General features: G+C 42.2%; 1 protein-coding gene across 5 annotated transcripts in view; it reads right to left on the reverse strand.

The window, feature by feature from the left end:
* Positions 1–1408: 1408 nt before the first annotated feature.
* Positions 1409–20248, reverse strand: part of ASTN2 (astrotactin 2) — a 1014740-nt gene continuing 995900 nt past the window's right edge. For all 5 annotated transcript variants that reach the window (XM_030817705.1, XM_030817704.1, XM_030817702.1 and 2 more), the window contains 3 exons: positions 17782–17882; positions 15947–16130; positions 1409–2272 (listed from right to left, as the gene is read on the reverse strand). In XM_030817705.1, the coding sequence (XP_030673565.1) occupies positions 2035–2272; positions 15947–16130; positions 17782–17882 (523 nt within the window). In that variant the 3' untranslated portion in view covers positions 1409–2034. The remainder of the gene's footprint in view (positions 2273–15946; positions 16131–17781; positions 17883–20248) is intronic.

Below are 20248 nucleotides of genomic sequence, written 5' to 3' on the forward strand. Positions count from 1 at the left end.
GCCCTCAATATGTAGGTTATCAGGAAGGGGATTGTCAATCTCATCAACATTCGCCAAATTGAGAAGTAGGCATTGTTTTTTCTTTTTTCCTCACCACTACACAAATGAGGATAGGCATATTTTGAATGTCTTATGTTTTACTGATATTCAGTATCTTTTCCTCTTCTGAAACCCCACAGTGCTATACTCTCTTAACAGGTGTCATCTTTGCATTATGATATACCTGACCTGCATCCCATCTGCTCAAGCTAGGTAGCTTATTTGAGCTAATATGAGGGTGTTAAGAATTTATAACATCTCTTTGTACTCATTACCCTCCCAGGGAAGGGTACACTGGAAGCAGTGCAATTACCATTTAAAAGGAGATTTCAATTATACCTCAATAAAGCTGTTTTCAAAATACATAAAGGGAGATTCCAGTGTTGGAATGTCTCCCCCTAAGCTACCATCACCTCCTTCATGGAAAATGACAATGGCACCCCTCTCTTTGGGGCCTTCTCCAATCCATCCTTCACCCTGTAGTGAGAATGATTTTCTTAAAGAGCTAGTTGACTATTTAGTCATATAAATAGTCATGGATGCTTCAAGACAGTGTCAAGCTTCTTGCCCAAAGCTTCCAATGCCTTGCCAAGCTCCCAGCCTCACCTTTTAACACTTCCTATTTTGATCCCTACTCTTAAGGAAACTTCTCAGTCCTTGAAAGAGGTATATTGTCTCTTGTCTCTGGGCTTTTGTTCATATCCCTTCTTCCTGGAGCAAATTCCATCTTTTTTTTTTTTTTTTTTTTTTTTAAGTTGTGACCTAGGCTGGAGTCCAGTGGCTCCAGGTCAGTCCACTGCAACCTCTGCCTACAAGATTCAAGTAATTCTCGTGCCTCGGCCTCCCAAGTAGCTGGGATTGATTACAGGCACGTGCCACCATGCCCTGCTATTTTTTTTTTATTTTTATTGTTAATAGAGACGGGTTTTCACCATATTGGCCAGGCTGGTCTCAAACTTCTGGCCTCAAGTGATCCACCTGCCCTGGCCTCCCAAAGTGCTGGGATTACAGGCATGAGCCACCGTGCCTGACAAACAAATCCCATTTTTTTCACCTCTCTGTCTGGCTTATTTCTCCTCATCCTTTGGGTTTAGGTATCAGTTTTTCAAGGAAGCATTTCAGGACCCCTCTAGTATGTCTCATGCTCTAAGAGTGAGTGCAGAGAACCTCCATTCTTCCTCTAGCACAGCTTGAAATGACCAGACTCCTTCTCTATAATTTCCACTGGGCTATAATTTCCCTGAGGGAAGGAAGCTTCTCTATCTTTAGTTGCATATGCTCTGTGACTGGCACAGGGTAGATACTCAATAAGTGAATAAACAGAGGTCTCTCAAGCACATTCCTTTGGTAAGAAATACCACCCAAGCAGAAAGAGAGACAATAGGAATTTTTAATGCATGGACAGGCCTGCAGGGACTCTGGGCAGATCCACAGGTAGCAGGAAGAGGCAGGGTCCCACAACCTCAATAATGTCCAGCAAAAAAGAGAGAGAAGTCCTTAAAGACCCATGCTTCCTCACTGCAACCATCCCCAGAGCTTCCTTCCTGGTGCTGAAGAGGTCAAAACTGTCTCCTCTAGGGGTCAGGTCAAAACTGTCCCTCCATAGGTCTCCTCCAGGGGTCCATGGCAGGAAGAAAGCAGAGTGTGGCAGGAAGGAGGAAGAAGAGCAAAGGCCGCTTGGTCTCCACCTGAAAACTTCTGCCTCGGGATTGACAGCCATCCATAAGAAAAGGTTTAAAAAGGAGAGACTTTTGATAGAGTCAAATAATATCTTTGAAAAAATAAAAGATAGAGAAAAATGAATAATTCCATTGGTTACAAAGGTCTCTGTCCACTATCCACAGGAGAAACCATTTGCTTTGGCCTTGCTGGCAAGCTTCATCTGCTAGGCCCATCCTCAGCTGTCCCCCAGCCCACCCAGGCCCCAGGATCCAGGAGAATACTGCTCCCCCTCCCATGGAGAGTCTCTGTGCTCACGGAGGGCGATACCCTCCCTCACCGGCCCTTGGACTCCCCGTACGTGTTCCGGGCCATTGACACCATCTTCTCCTCGCACGTGATTTTGGTGTCCTTGAGGATGCTGTACCACACCATGCCTGCAGGCCGGACCTCCTCGCTGCGGCAGAAAAGATAGGGCACTGTTTCCACGCGGCTCTGGATGTAGGCACTCCGCAGGAGGCTGGAGCAGTGGCTACTCACCCTCTCCAGTCGCCGCAGAATCAGGTGGGCCTTCCTGAAAGGTAGGATGAGACAGCCATGGTTAAAGAAGCCCAGATCAAGAGTTAGGCCTTTGAGGTAGTAAATGTCAACAAACAAATGGTAACTTCTTCTCCCAACCATTTCCTATCTATTCCAGATCGGAGTGTGGTACTTCAAACACTTATTCAAAAATTACCCTAGAACCTATCTTCTTCAATTGTGCAATGTGTTAAAAAATGAACAAGAGGCATAGCCTTTAACCTAGTATTTTCACTTCTAGGATATGGGAGCCCTAGGAGTTCAAAGGTGACCAGCCTTGGACTCTAATCAAATAGATATTATTATAATGATTAAAAAGCAACAAGAACAACCGAAAGTTATTGACACCATATGCTAGACACTGGGTATATACTTTATATATATTTTAAATTTTTTATTTAGCCTTTATAACTATCCTGAATGTATTGTCTACCCCCTTTTAATGGGTGAGAACCTCAAGCAAGGCTCAGAATAGTGACACTACTTGACTAAGGCAAACATCAAGTTGGCCACTGGAGTTGGGAAGAATCTAAATCTAGGCCTGACCACCCACAGTCCCTTTCTGTCTGTGTTCTCACTTCATGAACTCTTTCACACTCTTTTCTCCCAGTCTGGAAACTTTGAAATCTTGCCCTTTGTGATTCCCTTTCATCAAATATATATATATATGTCCCCATATCAGAACTTTTCTGTGTCTCATTTTTTCCCACCTTTAAAAAAGTGATGATGGTCTTATTCTCAAGTTAAGTATGAGAAACGCCTAATGCCTGGTTTAGAGCTCAGAGTAAGCTTCCAATAAATGATAGCTACTCTTATAAAGGATTGCTGGAATGTGCCCTCAGGATCAAGGTTATGCTGAAGACTAGCCTTACCAAGAATCATTCTGTACTATGGAGGATGTCATTAAGAACTTATCCAGAGCCCTATATCCAGCACCAGAAAGGGGAGCTGGGAGAGATCTGATGGCTGCATAGACAAATAAAGCCAGGAAGGATTGTTGCAATCCCCTAGTCCAGGGTTTTTCAAAGGTGGCACTATCAACATTCTGGGCTGTATATTTTTTTGTTGTGGGAACAATCCTATAGGACTTTTAGCAGCATCCCAGGGCCCCACCTACCGCCAGTAGCACCCTTTCCCCAGTTGTGAATTGTGAAAATTCTTTAGACATTGAAGAATTTTCAATAGCACCCTTGCCCCAGTGAAACTGTCTTTAGACATTGCCAAATATCTTCTGGGGACAAAATCACCCAAGTTGAGAACCACTGACCTAGTCTGACCCACTTTCATTAAAAATTTGGAAACTGAGGCTTAGAGAAGGAACAGAATGTCTTTATCCCAGGTCACATTACAAGTCAGCTTCAGTGTCAAGGTGCCTGTCTCCATGTGGAAACCACTTTTCTCTACATTCCAGCATCTTCAAGATGCCCAGGCACCCTAGGAGGCTACATGAGAGGTTCTCTCTCCTGCTGTCCTCTCCACACCCCTCTGATACCACAGGAGGGAAGGAGTTTTACAACAACAGACCCCACAAATGGGAGACTGTGTTAGGCACCTGCATAGCAGCTGAAAAAGGACCGAGCTTATGCGTATACATTTTGTGGGCACAATTTATGAGGTGCCTTTCAAAAAGTCCTCTTTGTATAGTTCACCACTTGGGTGGAATATTTCCTGAGGTGCCAAGAATTCATCACTTCATAACCACACTCTATCCACAGTCCTCTTTCCCCTTGGGCAAGTGCCCCCCCAAGAGGAGCCTGAGGAGTTTCTTTTCCATTCCTTCTCATTTGAGTTCTGGCTTCATTCTTTAATAATTCTGTGTCCTGGGGACATTTACTTAACATCTCTAAATCTGTTTCTTCATTTGAAAAATGAGGCTGTTGTGAAGTTGAAGGAGATAAGGTCATTTCTTGCTGATTTATTGAGCATTTATTATGTGGAAGAACTTCTGGTAGAAAAGACGGACAAATGGAGATGACAATACGAGTGACAAAAGCAATTATAAAAGAAGTCACGAGAGCTGTGTGAAGACAGAGGAAGGTACTTAAGTAGGATCAAGGATGTCCAAGAAGGCTTCCTATTATAGTAGAAGGGAAACATGTGTTGAGTCTCCTAAATGAATAGGAGTTAGATGAAGAGGAAAAGGTGGTCGGGCACAGCGGCTCACGCCTGTAATCCCAGCACTTTAGGAGGCCAAGGCGGGTGGATCACAAGGTCAGAAGTTCGACAGCAGCCTGGCCAACATGGTGAAACCCTGTCTCTACTAAGAATACAAAAATTAGCTGGGCGTGGTAGTGGGTACCTGTAATCCCAGCTACTCAGGAGGCTGAGGCAGGAGAATCATTTGAAACTGTAAGGCGGAGGTTACAGTGAACGAAGGTTGTGCCACTGCACTCCAGCCTGGGCAATAAGAGCAAAACTCCACCTCAAAAAAAATAAAAAATAAAGTAAAGGTAAAAGCATAGAGATAAGAGATGCGTAGATGTTCTGAGAATTTATCGCTGCAATACAGTGTACAAGTGGGGACACAGTGAAAACTGGAAGGAGCCAGAGCCAGCCTGTTGGAGCCTAGGAGCTAGGGCAGTGGTTGTATGGAATAATGATACATTCACAGGCTCCAGAACACCGACTGCTCAGGTTCAAATCCCAGCTCAGCCACTCACTTTGTGCGATACTGAGTGAAGTGCTTTACCACTTGTCCCTCAGTTTTTCTACTTCACCCACAAAATGAAAATAATAACTGTATCTAACACAAAGTGTTATTTTTAAAATAAAAAATTAACAAACACATAATAAACTGTCAATAAATGTTATCTATGATTATTGTCTTGAGAGTAAGTGGGAGAATTATTGAAAGATTTCAAGAAGCAAAGTAAAAGGTTTGGAGCTGAACTGTTTAAAAATATTTCTGGTTGTTTGAGGAGAACTGAGTGGGAGGAGGCAAAACATAGAATTAAACCAAGTGAAGGCCAGGAGCGGTGGCTCACACCCGTAATGTCAGAACTTTGGGAGGCTGAGGTGGGCAGATCACCTGAGGTCAGGAATTTGAGACCAGCCTGGCCAACATGGTGAAACCCTGTGTCTACTAAAAATACAAAAATTAGCCAGGCCTTGTGGTATATGCCTGTAATCCCAGCTACTCGGGAGGCTGAAGCTGGAGAATTGCTTGAACCCAGGAGGTGGAGGTTGCAGTGAGCCAAGATCGTGCCATTGCACTCCAGCCTGGGCAACAACAGCGAAACTCTATCTGAAAAAAAAAAAAAAAAAGTAACCAAGTGGAGTGCACACTCAGGTGTTAACTGTTTCCCACTGTTATACTTACAGGTATTGGTCTGATTTTTCTCTACACTGGTAAAAAGCTTCTTATTCTTGGTTTGCTCATCTATGCAAAGGGAACAGCAGATGGCTCACCTCATAAAGTTATAGTGAGGGTTAAGTCAGTACATGTCAAACTCTTAGAAAATTACTTGGCACAAAGTAAGCACCTGATGCATGCTAGAAAGTATCATCACCATTATCATTACTACCACCACCATCACTCTCATTGTCATCATCATTATTATACCATTAGGTGTATTTTGTGTACCAGGCACTGGGACAGATATGAACTAGTTTAAGCCTTGGGTATCTTTATAAGTCAGTGACAAGAGACAGGCAGACAGAAATATTAACAGCCTCTAATTCGGGGGCAGAGCACTGGGTTGAGGAACACTACCCATGCTGTTCTGGGAATATAAAAGATGGACATCATCCGTTTGGAGACTCAGAGTAGTCTCTCAAGAGGACGCCACACCTGAGCTAGTTCTTCAACAATGAAACAGCATTTTCAGGTAGATGAGAAGGCAGAGGAAATAGCCCATCCCAAGTTAGACTGGAGAGAACATAAACTACTAGTTGTTTGAAATAACCAGTTCAAAGAATAGGTGGGAGACCAGTGAGCTTGGCAGGGATCAGACCAGGCAGACTCTTCCAAGCCATGATGTAGTATTTGGATTTAATTCTGGGCAATGGAGAGACATTTTCTGATTAGATAGTCACAGAAGAAAGCAATAAATATAAATACAAAATGAAGTTGGAAAAGACAATTCCTCCAATATGCCCAAATGCCCTTCTTCCAAAGGAACAGACAAAGGCTCCTTTTGCATGGATTAGGAAAACATATTTGGAGTGAGAAAATGATTTTGCCTTTAAGGAACACCTTGAGTTAGTAACAAAGGCAAAGCTAGAACCAGGGTTCCTGATTCCAGAGTCAAGATGAAGTGTCAGCTCTAGAATCTCAGATTTAAATCCCAGTTCTATAACTTACAGCTATGTGGTTCATGAGCAAATTCTTCAATGCCACTGACTCTTAGTTGTAGCATCCATAAAATGAGAATAACGGTTTTGTTGGGAGGATGAGATAATATGGACAATTTGCTTAGCTCTAAGTAAATGTCAGCAATGATTCAAAGCAGAGTATTATCGTGAAAAGGACATAGGATTTAGAGCCCATAAGGGCAAGTCACTTCACCTCCCTAAGCCTCAGTTTTCTCCTGTGTAAATGAAAATAGAAAGATTTATTCTGTAGGGCTGTTGTTATGTTGAAACGAAATGATGGCTACAAGCAACCAACACAAGACTTTGTACATAACAAGCACTGAACCAATGTTTGCATTTAGAAAACAAAGAAGAATTCAGAAAGTGAAGCCATGGAGAGAAGGGTTGGCGGTGCTCAAAAGCTGGGGAGGAGAAGGAAGAGTCGGAGTGAGAGAGACCAAAGGCAAAAATGCTGGCTAATAAATTGTAGGCAATGGAGATCCATAAATCAAAAGGCCAGGCATGCTTCAAGCTTTCCCTGGAGGGGAAATCATAGGTCAGAGTGACCACTTTTCTCAAATACCGGAAATGAAATCTTCCTCATGGAGACAGAACTCAGACCTACTGGGATAGGAAGCAAGAGGTGAGGGAGGGCCACCACATACTAATTTATTGTTTTATCAGCAGGCGAGACTGAGACAGGAATCACTTGTGAAAGAGTCAGGGGCTGGGCCCAGATGCTACTTTTCTGGGACTGTAGAACCATTCTATTCCCAGCACCATTTCCCAATCAGCTGTTGACTCACTTATCAGACAGGACTGAGACCCAATTTCTAAGGGGACCCTGAAATGGAGAAAAATAAGATAGGCAGGAAGAAAACATTCCCATTTGCCTCCCTCCCTCCTCCCTGCTTTACAGAGTTGAGCTTAAGTGCCTCTGTGTTAGCTGACCTGAAGCTTAATGAGAATTGAGGACATGATGTGGTTACAAAAAAATGGGAACATAACCTTCAGAAATGGAGAGGGCAGAGGTTAAGGGAAGTAATGGCTTCATTCATGGTCTCCTCGTCAGGCTCCATCTGGAGAACCCCCGACACTTCTGGTAAGAGGGACATATGTAAACTGCAGCCAGATCATGATGCTGAGGGGTGTCTCAAAAGCAAGCCTGCTGAGCTGAAAGCGGGAATGGAGAGTGCCCATGGAAGAGAAGATTTAGGCCATTAGTTACATTGTTGTAGCAACAAAAGACAAATGGGCAAAAATCTGAGGGTCAGAGATGATAATGACTATAATTTATTGAGCACCCACTATGTGCCAGAAACTGTACCTATGCAACATTATTCTACTTCTAATCCTCAACACAATTTTACAGTCTACAGGTGATAAAAATGAGCTTCAAGCCAGTCATTGATTTGACCAGGGTGACAGGAGGATAGGGCGGGGTTTCAATCCTCTGCTGTAAGGCACCAAAGCATTATGACACAGCCACCCTAAAATTATCAGAAGACACATTTGGCTCAAAATAATAAAAAACGTAAAGCTAAAGTCCTCTAAATTTAGAATGGGTTATTCTATGTGGCAGCGGGTTCCTCATCACTGCAGGTGATTAAATCAAGTATGTTTTAGAAAGGGGTGCACTACAGTGGGAGTTGTAGCAGGTGTTTGTCATTGTTGTTTGTTTTTAATCTAAAAGCCATGAGAGCCTTGATTCACAGAGAAATATCATCTGATGACCACTCACTTCACAACAAAACTTGCTGTGACACAACTGTCAAGCACTGAATTCCTGAGCTGAGAGGACCACTTTTGCTGAGGTTCTATTCATGACTCAAAGTCACACTGAAATTTCATCTTCAGGAAGTCTTCCAGATCTTCCCAGCTATCATAAGTCATGTTTTCCCATTTGCTGCGGAAGCATTTATTTATCTGTGGAGATCCATATCACATTTTTTCTTAGCTGTGCACCTATCTTGGGATGTAATGTGGTTTTACAAGACACCAGTTGAATATCAGAAGACAATACTCTAAACTCGGACTCCAACACTTAGTGTTTAGACCTTGCAACTATGGACAGTTTATATAACTCCACATGATTCTCTGTTGCTTAATCTTCAAAATCTATTGTTCAGGATATTAAGTGAAATATAAATAACTGGGCCAATAATAGGTGCTCAAATATTTCCCACCTGCTTCTTGGACAGTGTAGGTTTCCTCTGGTGTCCAGCTCTTTACTGTGCAAGAATAATGAATTAATAAATGCAAACTGCAGGGCGCGGTGTCTCATGCCTGTAATCATGCACTTTGGGAGGCTGAGGTGGGCGGATCACTTGTGGTCGGGAGTTCGAGACCAGCCTGGCCAACACAGTGAAGCCCCGTCTCTACTAAAAATACAAAAATTGGCCAGGTGTGGTGGTGGGCACCTGTAATCCCAGGTACTTGGGAGGCTGAGGCAGAAGAATTGCTTGAATCTGGGAGGCAGAGGTTGCAGTGAGCTGAGATTGCACCACTGCACTCCAGCCTGGGTGGCAGAGCAAGACTCCATCTTGGGGAAGGAAAGAAGGAAGGGAGGAAGGGAGGGAGGGAGGGAGGGAGGGAGGGAGGGAGGGAGGAAGGAAATGGGGTCAATAAAGGGAATGAAATGGCATAAAAGCATCATGTGGACCTAAAGAAAATCAGGCAAGTGGGCAAAAGGTTTATGTGGATTTGTTTATAATAACAAAGAAACTGTAAGAAATCTAGTTGGTTTTTAATACACAACCAGATTAATGTGTGATACATTCACATATTTGCATGACTAAAGGGCCCTTCAAAAAGATAAAATATTTACATATGTATCTGTGGGTAAAAACTTGTACAGCATATTGTTAAACAGAAACAGGTAGATAACAGAACATAATTTATGTATTTGTTAAACATAGTAGAGATGATAGAGCTGTGGTTGTAGACATGAACGTATTCTTAAGCCTGTATCTGTTTCCCCATCTCCATGCATATCCATATCTGTATACGGAAATACATGTGTACACTGTTAACAATGTAATCTCTGGGGTAGGGTTGGGATTATGTGGCCCAGAGGTGCACAATTTTCATTATTTTATATATTTCTGTATCATTTAGATTTTATATAATGAACAATAATTATTTCAGAACAAAATAAAGATATTTTCATTTTAAACTATGGATATATACACATATATTTTTAAGCTGGTGTGATGAACTTGTGCAATGAAGCCATGGTTTTATGACTTTCCAGTAGTTCATCAGTGTTACTTTCAAAACAAACCTATATCAAATTTAGCCTCAGCTTGCTCCTATCCAACAGAAAGTCAGAAGCTCAGATACTGCCCCTGGTTATATACCTTTAACGCCAGGTTTGAAATGTGATTTGTAAGGTGACCACTGAAAATGTTTGCATTTGCTTTTTCTTTTCATCCACTCAGAAGAAATCATAAGACTTTTTCAAAAATGTGTATTTTGATGACAGAAATGACTGAGTCTCAACTGATCCAAAGCTATTTCAGTTGGAACTGATAGGAACTTCAAGACAATAACTAACCTTGCTATATACTGTCAGTGGGGAAAACAGATCCATGGGACACTTGTTCAAAGTCCAAAGTCAGTGTGTTTTGTTAGTATTAGTTAGTTGGTATTAGTATGAGTATTTATTTGTTAATTGAAGGTATAATTGAAGATACCTTCATTTATAAGATATGCCAATGCTTTAATAACAGCCATTCAAGAAAAGAGGAATACAATGCTTAATGTACACATTCACTGTGCACAATCCGTCCTGATTTTAGAAATGCCAAAATATACAGAAAAAGGTTAAAAGTACCTCTGAGATTATAGGACTATGACCCTAGAAGCCTAAGTCTGCTCTTGTTCCCAATATCTTAAAAATTCTGAGAGTTAATTCAATATATCCAAAGCAGCAGCTAACACAATCTTGGAGGAATGTACAGTGACATCCCAGGTTTGTTTGTTTTCACTAAGAACACAGCGGTGGATGTGTAACTCTTTTCAAATCCCATGGCACGTTGAGAAAGGTCCTGTGATGATTTCTGTGATCTATTCATAATGTCTGCCATGGAGGCAAGAGGAGCTGACATCATAAATACACCATTCCTGGTCCAGATAGATCAATTTCACTGAAGCAAAATGTCCTCAAGAGCTTGCTGTGTCCTCTCTATCAATATGCTCAAACATAACTGAAAGTGTAGAGAAGCCCAAGAGTGGTCAAAGATGTTCTGACCTGAGAAAATTCTGGTCCCTGGCCACCTATGAGCTCAGTTTTTCAAGTCTCCTAATAGGAACCTTATGGCTGGGGACAGCTGGGTGTCAGTGTGTCTTCTTCAAGCAGCTGTTTGCAGTAACCTATGGTCATAAGAACCAGGCTCTGGGGGATACTGGTCTGATAGATTTATTAGGCAGAGGTAAGAGATGTCCTTTTGTCACTAAATCTTATGGGGATATATGACCACAGATTTAGGAAAGATTTGAAAACATTTTGGGGTTTAGTGATTACACAGTCCAAGAGAATCCTAATAGAACTCATCTTATGATATCAGTCCTCAAAGTACTTGGGGAAAAAACTCTTATCCCTCTAGTCAACCTGGGTCGCTGAGAAATAAGACGTGCAGGGCTGGAGGTGAAATGATACTAACAATGTGTCTGCTCTCTGGTCTCTATGACCTTCAGGGTTTTCTGGTTCCTTGGCTTCCTAGCTGGAAGAGACTTTGGAGTTCAGCCCTTTCATGTTACAAACAAGGTCCAGAATGGTGATGGCTTGTGTCCAAGGTCACACAACAAGTAGGTGACAAGGCTAGGACAGAACCCCTGGGGCTCCTGGCTTTGGAGAAGCATCTTACTTTCTCTTATTTACACTGTGATGTTCTGCACACTTGCTAATCCTTGAAAGGCAGAGCAAATGTATCAAAATTGCTCCTCTGTTTAAAACATTTATATGGCTTCTAGGAGAAAGAACAAACTTGTGAACAGAACTCACAAGAGCCATCATGATCTGTCCTTTGCTAAACAATCCAGCTTTGTTGTTTTTGTTTGTTTGCTTTTCCTTTTCACTTTTAACTCTCCTCTTTCACTTCGAACTCTCTTCTCCAATAAGATTTACATTTTTAACTGAAGTATATTCTCTTACCCAACTTTCTCTCATCTTTGCACTGGTAATTCCTTCTGATGAAAAGACTCTCTGCCTTCCACCTGGAGGACCCTTCTTCATTCTGTTTCTAAACTTAGAAACATTCTTTCTTCCACAAGGATTCTTCCTTGAGCTCCAGATCTGGATTAGCTGCTCCAGCTTTCTGCATGTGGAACCTTGTCACTCCAAGTGTGTTTTGGGGCCAACAACATTAACATCACTATGAGAGCTTCTTACATTGGATTTTTTGGAATGTTAGAAGACCTCAGAGTTCATGGAATTTAGTAAATGTAGAATCTCAGACCCAACCCAGACTACTGTGTCAATTTGGAATGTAACAAGTCCTCAGGTGATTCTCAGGCACGTTAAAGTTTGAGAAGCACTGCTCTAAAACGCTTGTCCATTCACATGCCAAATGCCACTGCAATTGCTGGCTGACCACTCTTTTCCTCACTAGATGCTGAACCTTGTAAAGGCAAGATCTCTGTCATCTTCACTCTGTATTTTTAGCCCCCAGCACATGGCCTGACACATAGTCAGCACATTAAATGAATCAGTGAATCAATCAATCAATGAAGTGAGATCTCTTCAAGTCTTTTAATATTTGCAAGGACATTGCATTTTTTGGAATGTTAGAAGAACTCAGAGTTCATGGAATTCAATTGTTTCCAACTGTGAGCTAAAGATTCTTGAGGGCTTGGAGAGACATAAGGGATGCTTGGGATTGGGTGGGGTAGAGGGTCATAGAAGAGGAGACCGAGCAGGTGGGACTCCAGGCCACCCACTCCAGTTTCTACCAGAACAAATCTTTAGTCATCTGGTCCACACATTTAATCATCTCATTACTCAATTACTCAACAATTAATTATTTAGCACCTACTTACAAATGTGAATACAACATAAGGGATCACTAACTATACATAGTTTACATTGTAGTAGGGAAGACAGATAATATGTAAGTAAACATGCAAGCAATATAAGATTCTAAGTCTAGTAAGTGAAGGAAAGATAGTTAAACCATGAGGGTGCGACAGAGCAAATGGGTGGACGTTTTAGAGAATTCTCTGTGGAGGTGGGCTGTGATACCATTTAAGATTTATTTAGAAAAAAAAAAAGCCACTGGTTAAAAAAAAAATACCACTGTTCTAGTTCATCCTTATCATGTTATAGGTGAGGAGACTGAAGGCCAGAAAGCGGCAGAGCCCAGGGTTGCACAGTGAGCTTATTAGCAGCACCAGGATAGTTTAGGAGGCAGTTTCCTTGATTCCAGCTGACATATCAGTGTGGGATGTTGGAGCAATCTCAAATATCCTCCAGGAGACTAGAAAGACCAGAGGAGGAGGAAGCTGGGTGACAGGGTGGGGAGGTTTGCAGACAGTGGCTGGTGACTGCCTGACTAGGGGTTAGTGGGTTATCACAAACCATTACTGAGTGGATTGCCTGGCCTCTGTGGGCGGCCCGGCAGCCTTTCCAGAAGATTTATGTCCTGGAGGCTTATAAAGGATTCCAGGAGCCTGTAAAGACAAAGCCAGAAGTGGAGCTCTGGTTTAGCTTCCACACAAACTCCCTGAGCCCTGTGGGAAAGTCCAAAAAACTGGAATGCCTTCTTCTGTCCACAGGCAAGATGGCAGCCAAGATGACTCACACAGCAGCTTTCATCTGGGGCTCTTCACTTCTGCCTGCCAGTCCAGCCCTCTTTTAGGTTTTATCTAAAGAACCTTCCTTTCATGTGCAAGGGAGAAAGTTAAAGTCCAAGACCCAACATAACTGATAAGGCCTTGCTTGCACTGGGGAGAGATCCCTTTTATCCCTGGACCAAGCTCTCATCTCTGTCCCCGAGAGCCTCAAATTCTTGGAGGGCCATTGCAAATGTTCTAAAGGCTCAAGGTAAGAGCTTAAGGCAGAACTGGCCTCCATGTCAAACTCTGCACAACTCTGGGCAGCTCATTTTGCCCCATGGGACCTCAATTTCCTTATCATCCAAAAAAATGGCATGAATACCCTACATGGTCATTTCGAAGTTTTTAAAGCATGAAGTGCTGCCCACTAAGTATTTCAAGAAGTCATGTGATTCTCTCCAATGCACCAATGCCACCCTGGCCTAGAATGCTATGCTGTCTTCCTGGGACTATTATCACAACAGCCTCTAGAGCCTCACTGCCACTTTCTTACCTTGACCCCTATACTCAAGCCAGACGGATCTTTCTCCTTTGATGGTCTGGTAATATTACTCCTTTTTGTGAAAAACACTTCAAAAGCTTACCATTACCCTAAGGAGATAATCCCAACTTCTTAACCTAATTTAAAGGGCATTCAGGATCTGCCTCCCACTGACCTCTCCCTTCTTATCTGTTACCACTTCTGCTGTCACACACTTTGCTGCAACTACACAGAAATTCTTCAGTTGCTCTAAACACAGTGTTTACCAAAGTGTAGGCCAAGTTCCTCTAGGGTAGGGAGAGGATTTTAGGTGGTACTCAAGATGATCACAGACCCAATATTAAACAAAAATGAATCACGCTTGCAAAAGTGGTTAGATTAGCTCTTTCATTCTCTTCCCCTCTTTCAGGTTACTTCAAAAAGAAAATCTTGGGCCGGGCGGTGGCTCACACCTGTAATCCTAGCACTTTGGGAGGCTGAGATGGGCGGATCACTTGAGGTCAGGAGTTTGAAACCAGCCTGGCCAACTTGGTGAAACCCTCTCTCTACTAAAAATATTTTTTAAAAATTAGCTGGGCATGGTGGTGGGTGTCTATAATCCCAGCCACTTGGGAGGCTGAGGCAGGAGAATCACTTGAACTCGGGAGGCGGAGGTTGCAGTGAGCCAAGATAGCACCATTGCTCTCCAGCCTGGACAATAAGAGCGAAACTCCATGTCAAAAAAAGAAAAGAAAATCTTGGTTTGGGGCTGTGTCTGTAACATTTCTCTAACTAATTTCCCTTTTGAAAGGACAGCTTCAGGCTCTGCTAGAATTGAACAACATTGTTTTCTGTTTTTTGTCTCGTTCCACTTTTGTTGCTTTTGTTCATTGTATTGAACGGTTAGGTTTAATTTTCTATTAAGGGTAGATGATGTTGGTTTTCCCTTTACAAGATGATGTTGTGTTTTCTATTCAAATACATTTTTAGTAAGAAGTGAATCTAAGAAAGAAATACCAAATAAAGTATATATGGTGGTGAGATGGCATGTCATAAAAGTGGTAGGCAAATGATCAAAAGTTGAGATGAAAACTTCCACTGTCATGTAACATTTTGTCTTCTGAGCATTCCATCGGGTAGTCTCTCTGCTCCAAATACCTATCCTTTCACCCCGCAACCCTCACTTACCTTACCCCAACTCAAACCTTAGGCCTCAGGCTCTCAGCCCCAGTGCAGCTTCATTGGGTGACCTAGACCAGATGCCTATGTCTCATGTATGTTCCCCAAAGAGTTCTGTTCTTCTGCTATCATGACACTTATTATTCCTGCTCTACATAACTGCCTGTTTATGCAACAGGAAGCTATGTATAGGTAGCAACCATTTCTACCTTTTTATCATTGCATTGTCAGCAGCCACCACTTAAGAAGTGCTGTTAAGTATATGCTGAATGGATGAATGTTGCTAGATGCAAGACATAAAATGCAGCCACCATTGCATACACTGCTTTATGAAGCTTTAGAAAATAGTGACTGTGCCTTAGTTCTGTTTGAATCATTCACGGTTCCTGGCATAGTGACTGGCATGCAGGACAAAAATAAAGCCTTCATACATGTTGAATTCATAAATTTATATAGTCACGTTCACTAATGGACTGTAGTCAAAATCATAGCTATTTACTGTAGAAAAACTCAGACTTCTTATGGAAGACTGAGAAAGGCCCTGGATTATGGGTCATGGCCCCGCTGCTGTTCCCCTCTGTGATCTTGGTTAGGACACAGGCCTTCAAAGAGCCTAAGTTTCCTATCTGTAAAATGAGGTGGGAGATGAGCAAGGAGAATGATTAATGCAAAGAGCATCAATGCCCTTTCCCCATTCAACATTCCAAGAGTGCAGGAATCTAAAGTTCCAAGATTCTTTCATTATCTCTGCCCATTTTCCATCTTTAGCCTTGACACGACTAAGGTGATAATCACCCTTATTTACTTGATAAAGCCTAGTCTCAGCCTATGGGGAAAGGGTCCAGAAAAGTCAACTGGAGGCAAAAAGAATATGCCCCTCTGATCACATAAATATGCCCATACCTGGGCCCCAGCTCATCCTCACTTCTCCAGACGAAGTCGCCAAATTTTTCATAGTGAGAGTTGTAGTGGTGTTGGACTCGGAACAGCATCGAGGCTGAGACCTCCATCAGTGTGTTGTAGGCCATCTGCTGCTCCTTTCCACTTGTGTACCCATTGTACAGATTGTAGATCTTGTCAGCTATTTCTGAGAGGGCAGAAGGGCAGAAACAGATCACTGGGTGGTGAAAAAAAGGATATAAGCATGGGCTTCAATAAGAAAGGCACAGTGGTGAGACAGTTTGCTTGCATAAGCTCTGGGAGCAGACAAACCTTAATTTCATCTTGAATATGTTATTGACTGGTTGTGTTTGATTTTCTATCATCTGGAGGTAATGATGTCTATTCTGGAGGTGCATTGGGAGAACTAAATTAAAGAGTGGATACAAAGCACTCAACACAGGGTCTGGCACAAAGTTAGTGCTCATAATTGCAAGCTTAATTATCAATATAATTATTGTACCTGTGATTTTACATGCAATTGGCTTAAATAAACTGTCTCGGATAATCTCAACACCCTCCTTCTATTTTGCCTTTGTTGTATTTCCAACACATTTCTGTGATCAGGTCTGATAGGTCCCCATTTGAAACACCTTTCAAAGATAATCCAAACTCTTCTGCTTGCTGTTCATGGCTATTCCTACTGCTTCAGTTAGTCCTACTAATCGAAGTAACTTCAATTCATCATGAGTAGAAGGCATATTCTTTCAGCTTCAAAAACCCTGTCAAAATCTGTATGTGGCCCTCAATCATTACCAACAACAGTTGACGCTAGGAGAATCTGGAAACTTAGAGTAAAAATGGGAGGAACACTATGCTCCTCCCATTGTGTTACACTATTTTCTACTCTGATTTTTATTTTTTTTTTGACAGTCGACGTGTTATTTTAAAATAATAATTTAAAAAATTTATCAGGAAAATATTTCAAATCCCCTCCCCTTTGGTAGCACATAAAACATTTATAATTGAGTTTATTATTGAGCCATCTGCAGAAATGTCTGTCTCACCACCCATAATGTGAATTCCTAAAAGGTGGAGACCATGTCTCTACTGCATTGCTTGGACTTTTGAGAAGTAATTGTTCAACTTTAAGTAGACCACCAGGACTTATGAGCCACTGTCACATTTTGCTAGACTTGATGTAGAAACTGCACCTACACAATGCTCAAGAACTAAGTATATGGTGGATCTGATTGACTGATTATATTTTTTCAGGTTTTTTTTTTGCCTGCTGTTTATGTCATGAACCAGGAGCGGCAAAAACGTTTAATCTTGCATGCTAACTGACTGATAATCACTGATGGTAGCTCTATGCTAAGGATTCTGAGACCACCATGGGACTGGATGGAACAGCATGCTGTGATCTGCTAATGATGTCTGCTATGGACACCCCAAGGTGAAATGGTCTTCTAGGTGCCATCTCTTTGCTACTCTAGCAACGACAAGTGGGAGAAAATGATTGGTCCCTGAGAAATCTAGGCCAAGGGACAAGATACAGCCATGGGGCTCTGACCCCCTACCATTCCTGGCCTGTAAGTCAGAACACAGATCAACTCTCTAAAAGAGGCGGCAAGTCTTTCCACTGCCAAAGATATTGCTAGTCAATCTTAATTTTTCCCTTCATGACTTTGATTAATTTAGCTCCATGTTCCTCCTGTTCCCTTAGTGCCTTCAATTTCTTCTCCCTGTGCCAGGGTGTCGGGGTGTGCATGTGTGTGTTTAATGATTAGTGACTGTTGGGTGCAGAACTTAGGAGAAATATGGGAGTTACCTTGGAGTTGAAAAACTGGGTTACCTACCTTCTGCCTTGTTGTCATCCACCAGTGGACAGGCCGTCCTCAGGGTCACTGTGCTTAGCTCTGAGTGCCTCCCTCGTGTATCCACAGCATACAGAGTGAACCTGCAGCACAGCAAGAAAACAGAGCACCAGGCTGTGACTTCACAGAAGGCCCTGGGAGTTGCAGGGAAGAACACAGAGTCATGGCACATTAGGCTACAGGAAAAATGATTTTTAAAAAAGAATGATAATTATAAAGCATTTATTGAGCACTAACTGCCTACTCAGCACTTTGCACTTCATCTCAGCCTAAAAGGGAGGGATTTATTGTCACCCACATCTTGTCAATGAGGACACTGAGACTTAGACTGTGTATCTTTCCACTGTCTCAGTTACTGAGGGACAGAACGGGGGTATTGAACTCAAGCAGTCTGAGCCCCAATGCTATCTTTTATGGCTGGATATATCCATTTATATATTCATTAATTTATCATTTAAGAAATATTTATTGAGCATTTACTCTACACCAGGAAGTACTTTAAGTGCTAAGGTTATAAAGATGAACAAGAGAGTCAAGGTCACAGATCAAAAAAATAAGTAAAAATCAAAAACTAAAAAAAAATCAGTTAATGGTTAAGTGTGAAAGAAAATATACCAGAATAATGTGAAAAAGACTAATGCAGGAGCATGGGGAGTATAGGCTTTGGAATGGAGCCCATGAAAGCCTTCCTGAAGAAGAAACTTCAGGACCTAAGACCTGAATAGTGAGGAAGAACCAGTTTATGGAAGGAAGACCTGGGGAAAGAGCATTCTAGGTAGAATGCTCAGTAAGTACAAAGGTCCTGAGGAGAGAAGGAGCCCAGACAGTTGAAGAAATGGGCAGCCAGTGTGGCTGGAACAAAGGGAGATGAGGTAGAAGGTCGGTGGGAACCTTGTAGGCCATGTCAGGGAGACTAGGGGTTAATCTGGCTATAAGGCATTAAGGCATACCCCCACCTTTCTGTGATGTCATCTGAAGCTCCATGCTATATTGGTGGGAGCAGACACAGCCTGTGTGGCCTTAGAAGGGAAGAACTGGTAAAACACAGACCTGGTAGATTCAAGTCTAATCCAGAGCACATAATTCTTTCTAGAGCAGCCTCTGTCCTCTGTCCTATCTTGGGGAAGCTCTGTGACCCTTGTATTCCCAGATCTCCAAGTTCTACAGTTAAGCAAAGTCTAAGAAGGGAGCAGAAACAACTTTCTAGATGATGTGAGCCTTAGAGGCCAAGGACAGTCTGATAGAAGGGTTAAGCATCTGAGTGTTCTGTCGGCATCATGTCATCCTTTTTCACCAGCTTTTAAGGGTAGAGGCAGTAGTGCGAAGTGGGTAGAGGGTTCCCTGTGTTAAGTAGAAGAGACTGGGTCATAATGGCCCTATTTTGTTCCCTCCTGCCCTGCATCTCAAATTATCCCATGTTATAAAATAGGAAAAACACTATGATTACCAAGTTTCAGAATGGTGAGCCCTGATTGGCCATACATAGTTGCACTTAATAAATATAAGTTGGTTATACAAAGTAATTATTATGTGCTAAGACCCTAATATGTGTCAAGCACTGAGCTAAGAGTTACCTACATTAATACAATTAATTCCCCCCCCACAATCCTAAAAGACAGGTACTATTACTCTCTTTATTTTATTTGTGAGGCTCAGAGAGGGGAAGCAGCTTGCCCAGAACCACATGGTAATTACTAGGACTGGCAATTTAAACCTTGGTTTCTCCGACTCTAAAGTTCATACATGCAACCACTGTAAGCTGTTGTCTTCTGATCACAGTTCTGTAGAAATCAACTCTGTAAAAATGTGATTGCATTAGGCACACTTGCTGAACCCCAACTATGTTGAAGCAGTGCCATCTCATAAGTTTTTCTGATCTTATGAAAACATGCTAAAATAATCACCCTCATTATCTATACCTTTCAGAAGATAAAACTGAAGATTTAAAAAATTAAGCAATGGGTCCATAGTCGCAGGTTCAGAAAATTAAGGAGCCAAGACTATCATCTGTCTTACTCTGAAACCCACACTCTTTGCTCTCAGCTGCCATTTTATTGCTCCCACTTGCAGGCTCAGAGGATCAGATCTGGGTTACCTACATGGGCCCTTCCAGCTTTGACTTCCCATGACCTGAGACCTCAAAGGTTGTTTTAATAAAGGGTACCATGAGTCAAAACTTCTTGGTACAAAGGAAACAGGGGGTGACAGAGGAAGGGGCCCGGTCTTGGAGATGGTCAGATGTGGGTTCATATTCCAGTTTTACTGTCTGGCATTGTGAACTTGGGCAAGTTGCTTCACCTCTCTGAGCTCACTGCACCTCTCTGCACCCAACATCTGTGATAGAGAGACTGCCACCCACCTCACAAGTGCAGTATGGATAGATGTGAAATGTAAGTGCACTGTGAGGTAAGTTATCATTGGAAAGCCATGCAGAAGGGTTGAGAACAAG

The sequence above is a fragment of the Nomascus leucogenys genome, chromosome 8, assembly GCF_006542625.1.
Source record: "Nomascus leucogenys isolate Asia chromosome 8, Asia_NLE_v1, whole genome shotgun sequence".
Taxonomy (NCBI): Eukaryota; Metazoa; Chordata; class Mammalia; order Primates; family Hylobatidae; genus Nomascus; species Nomascus leucogenys.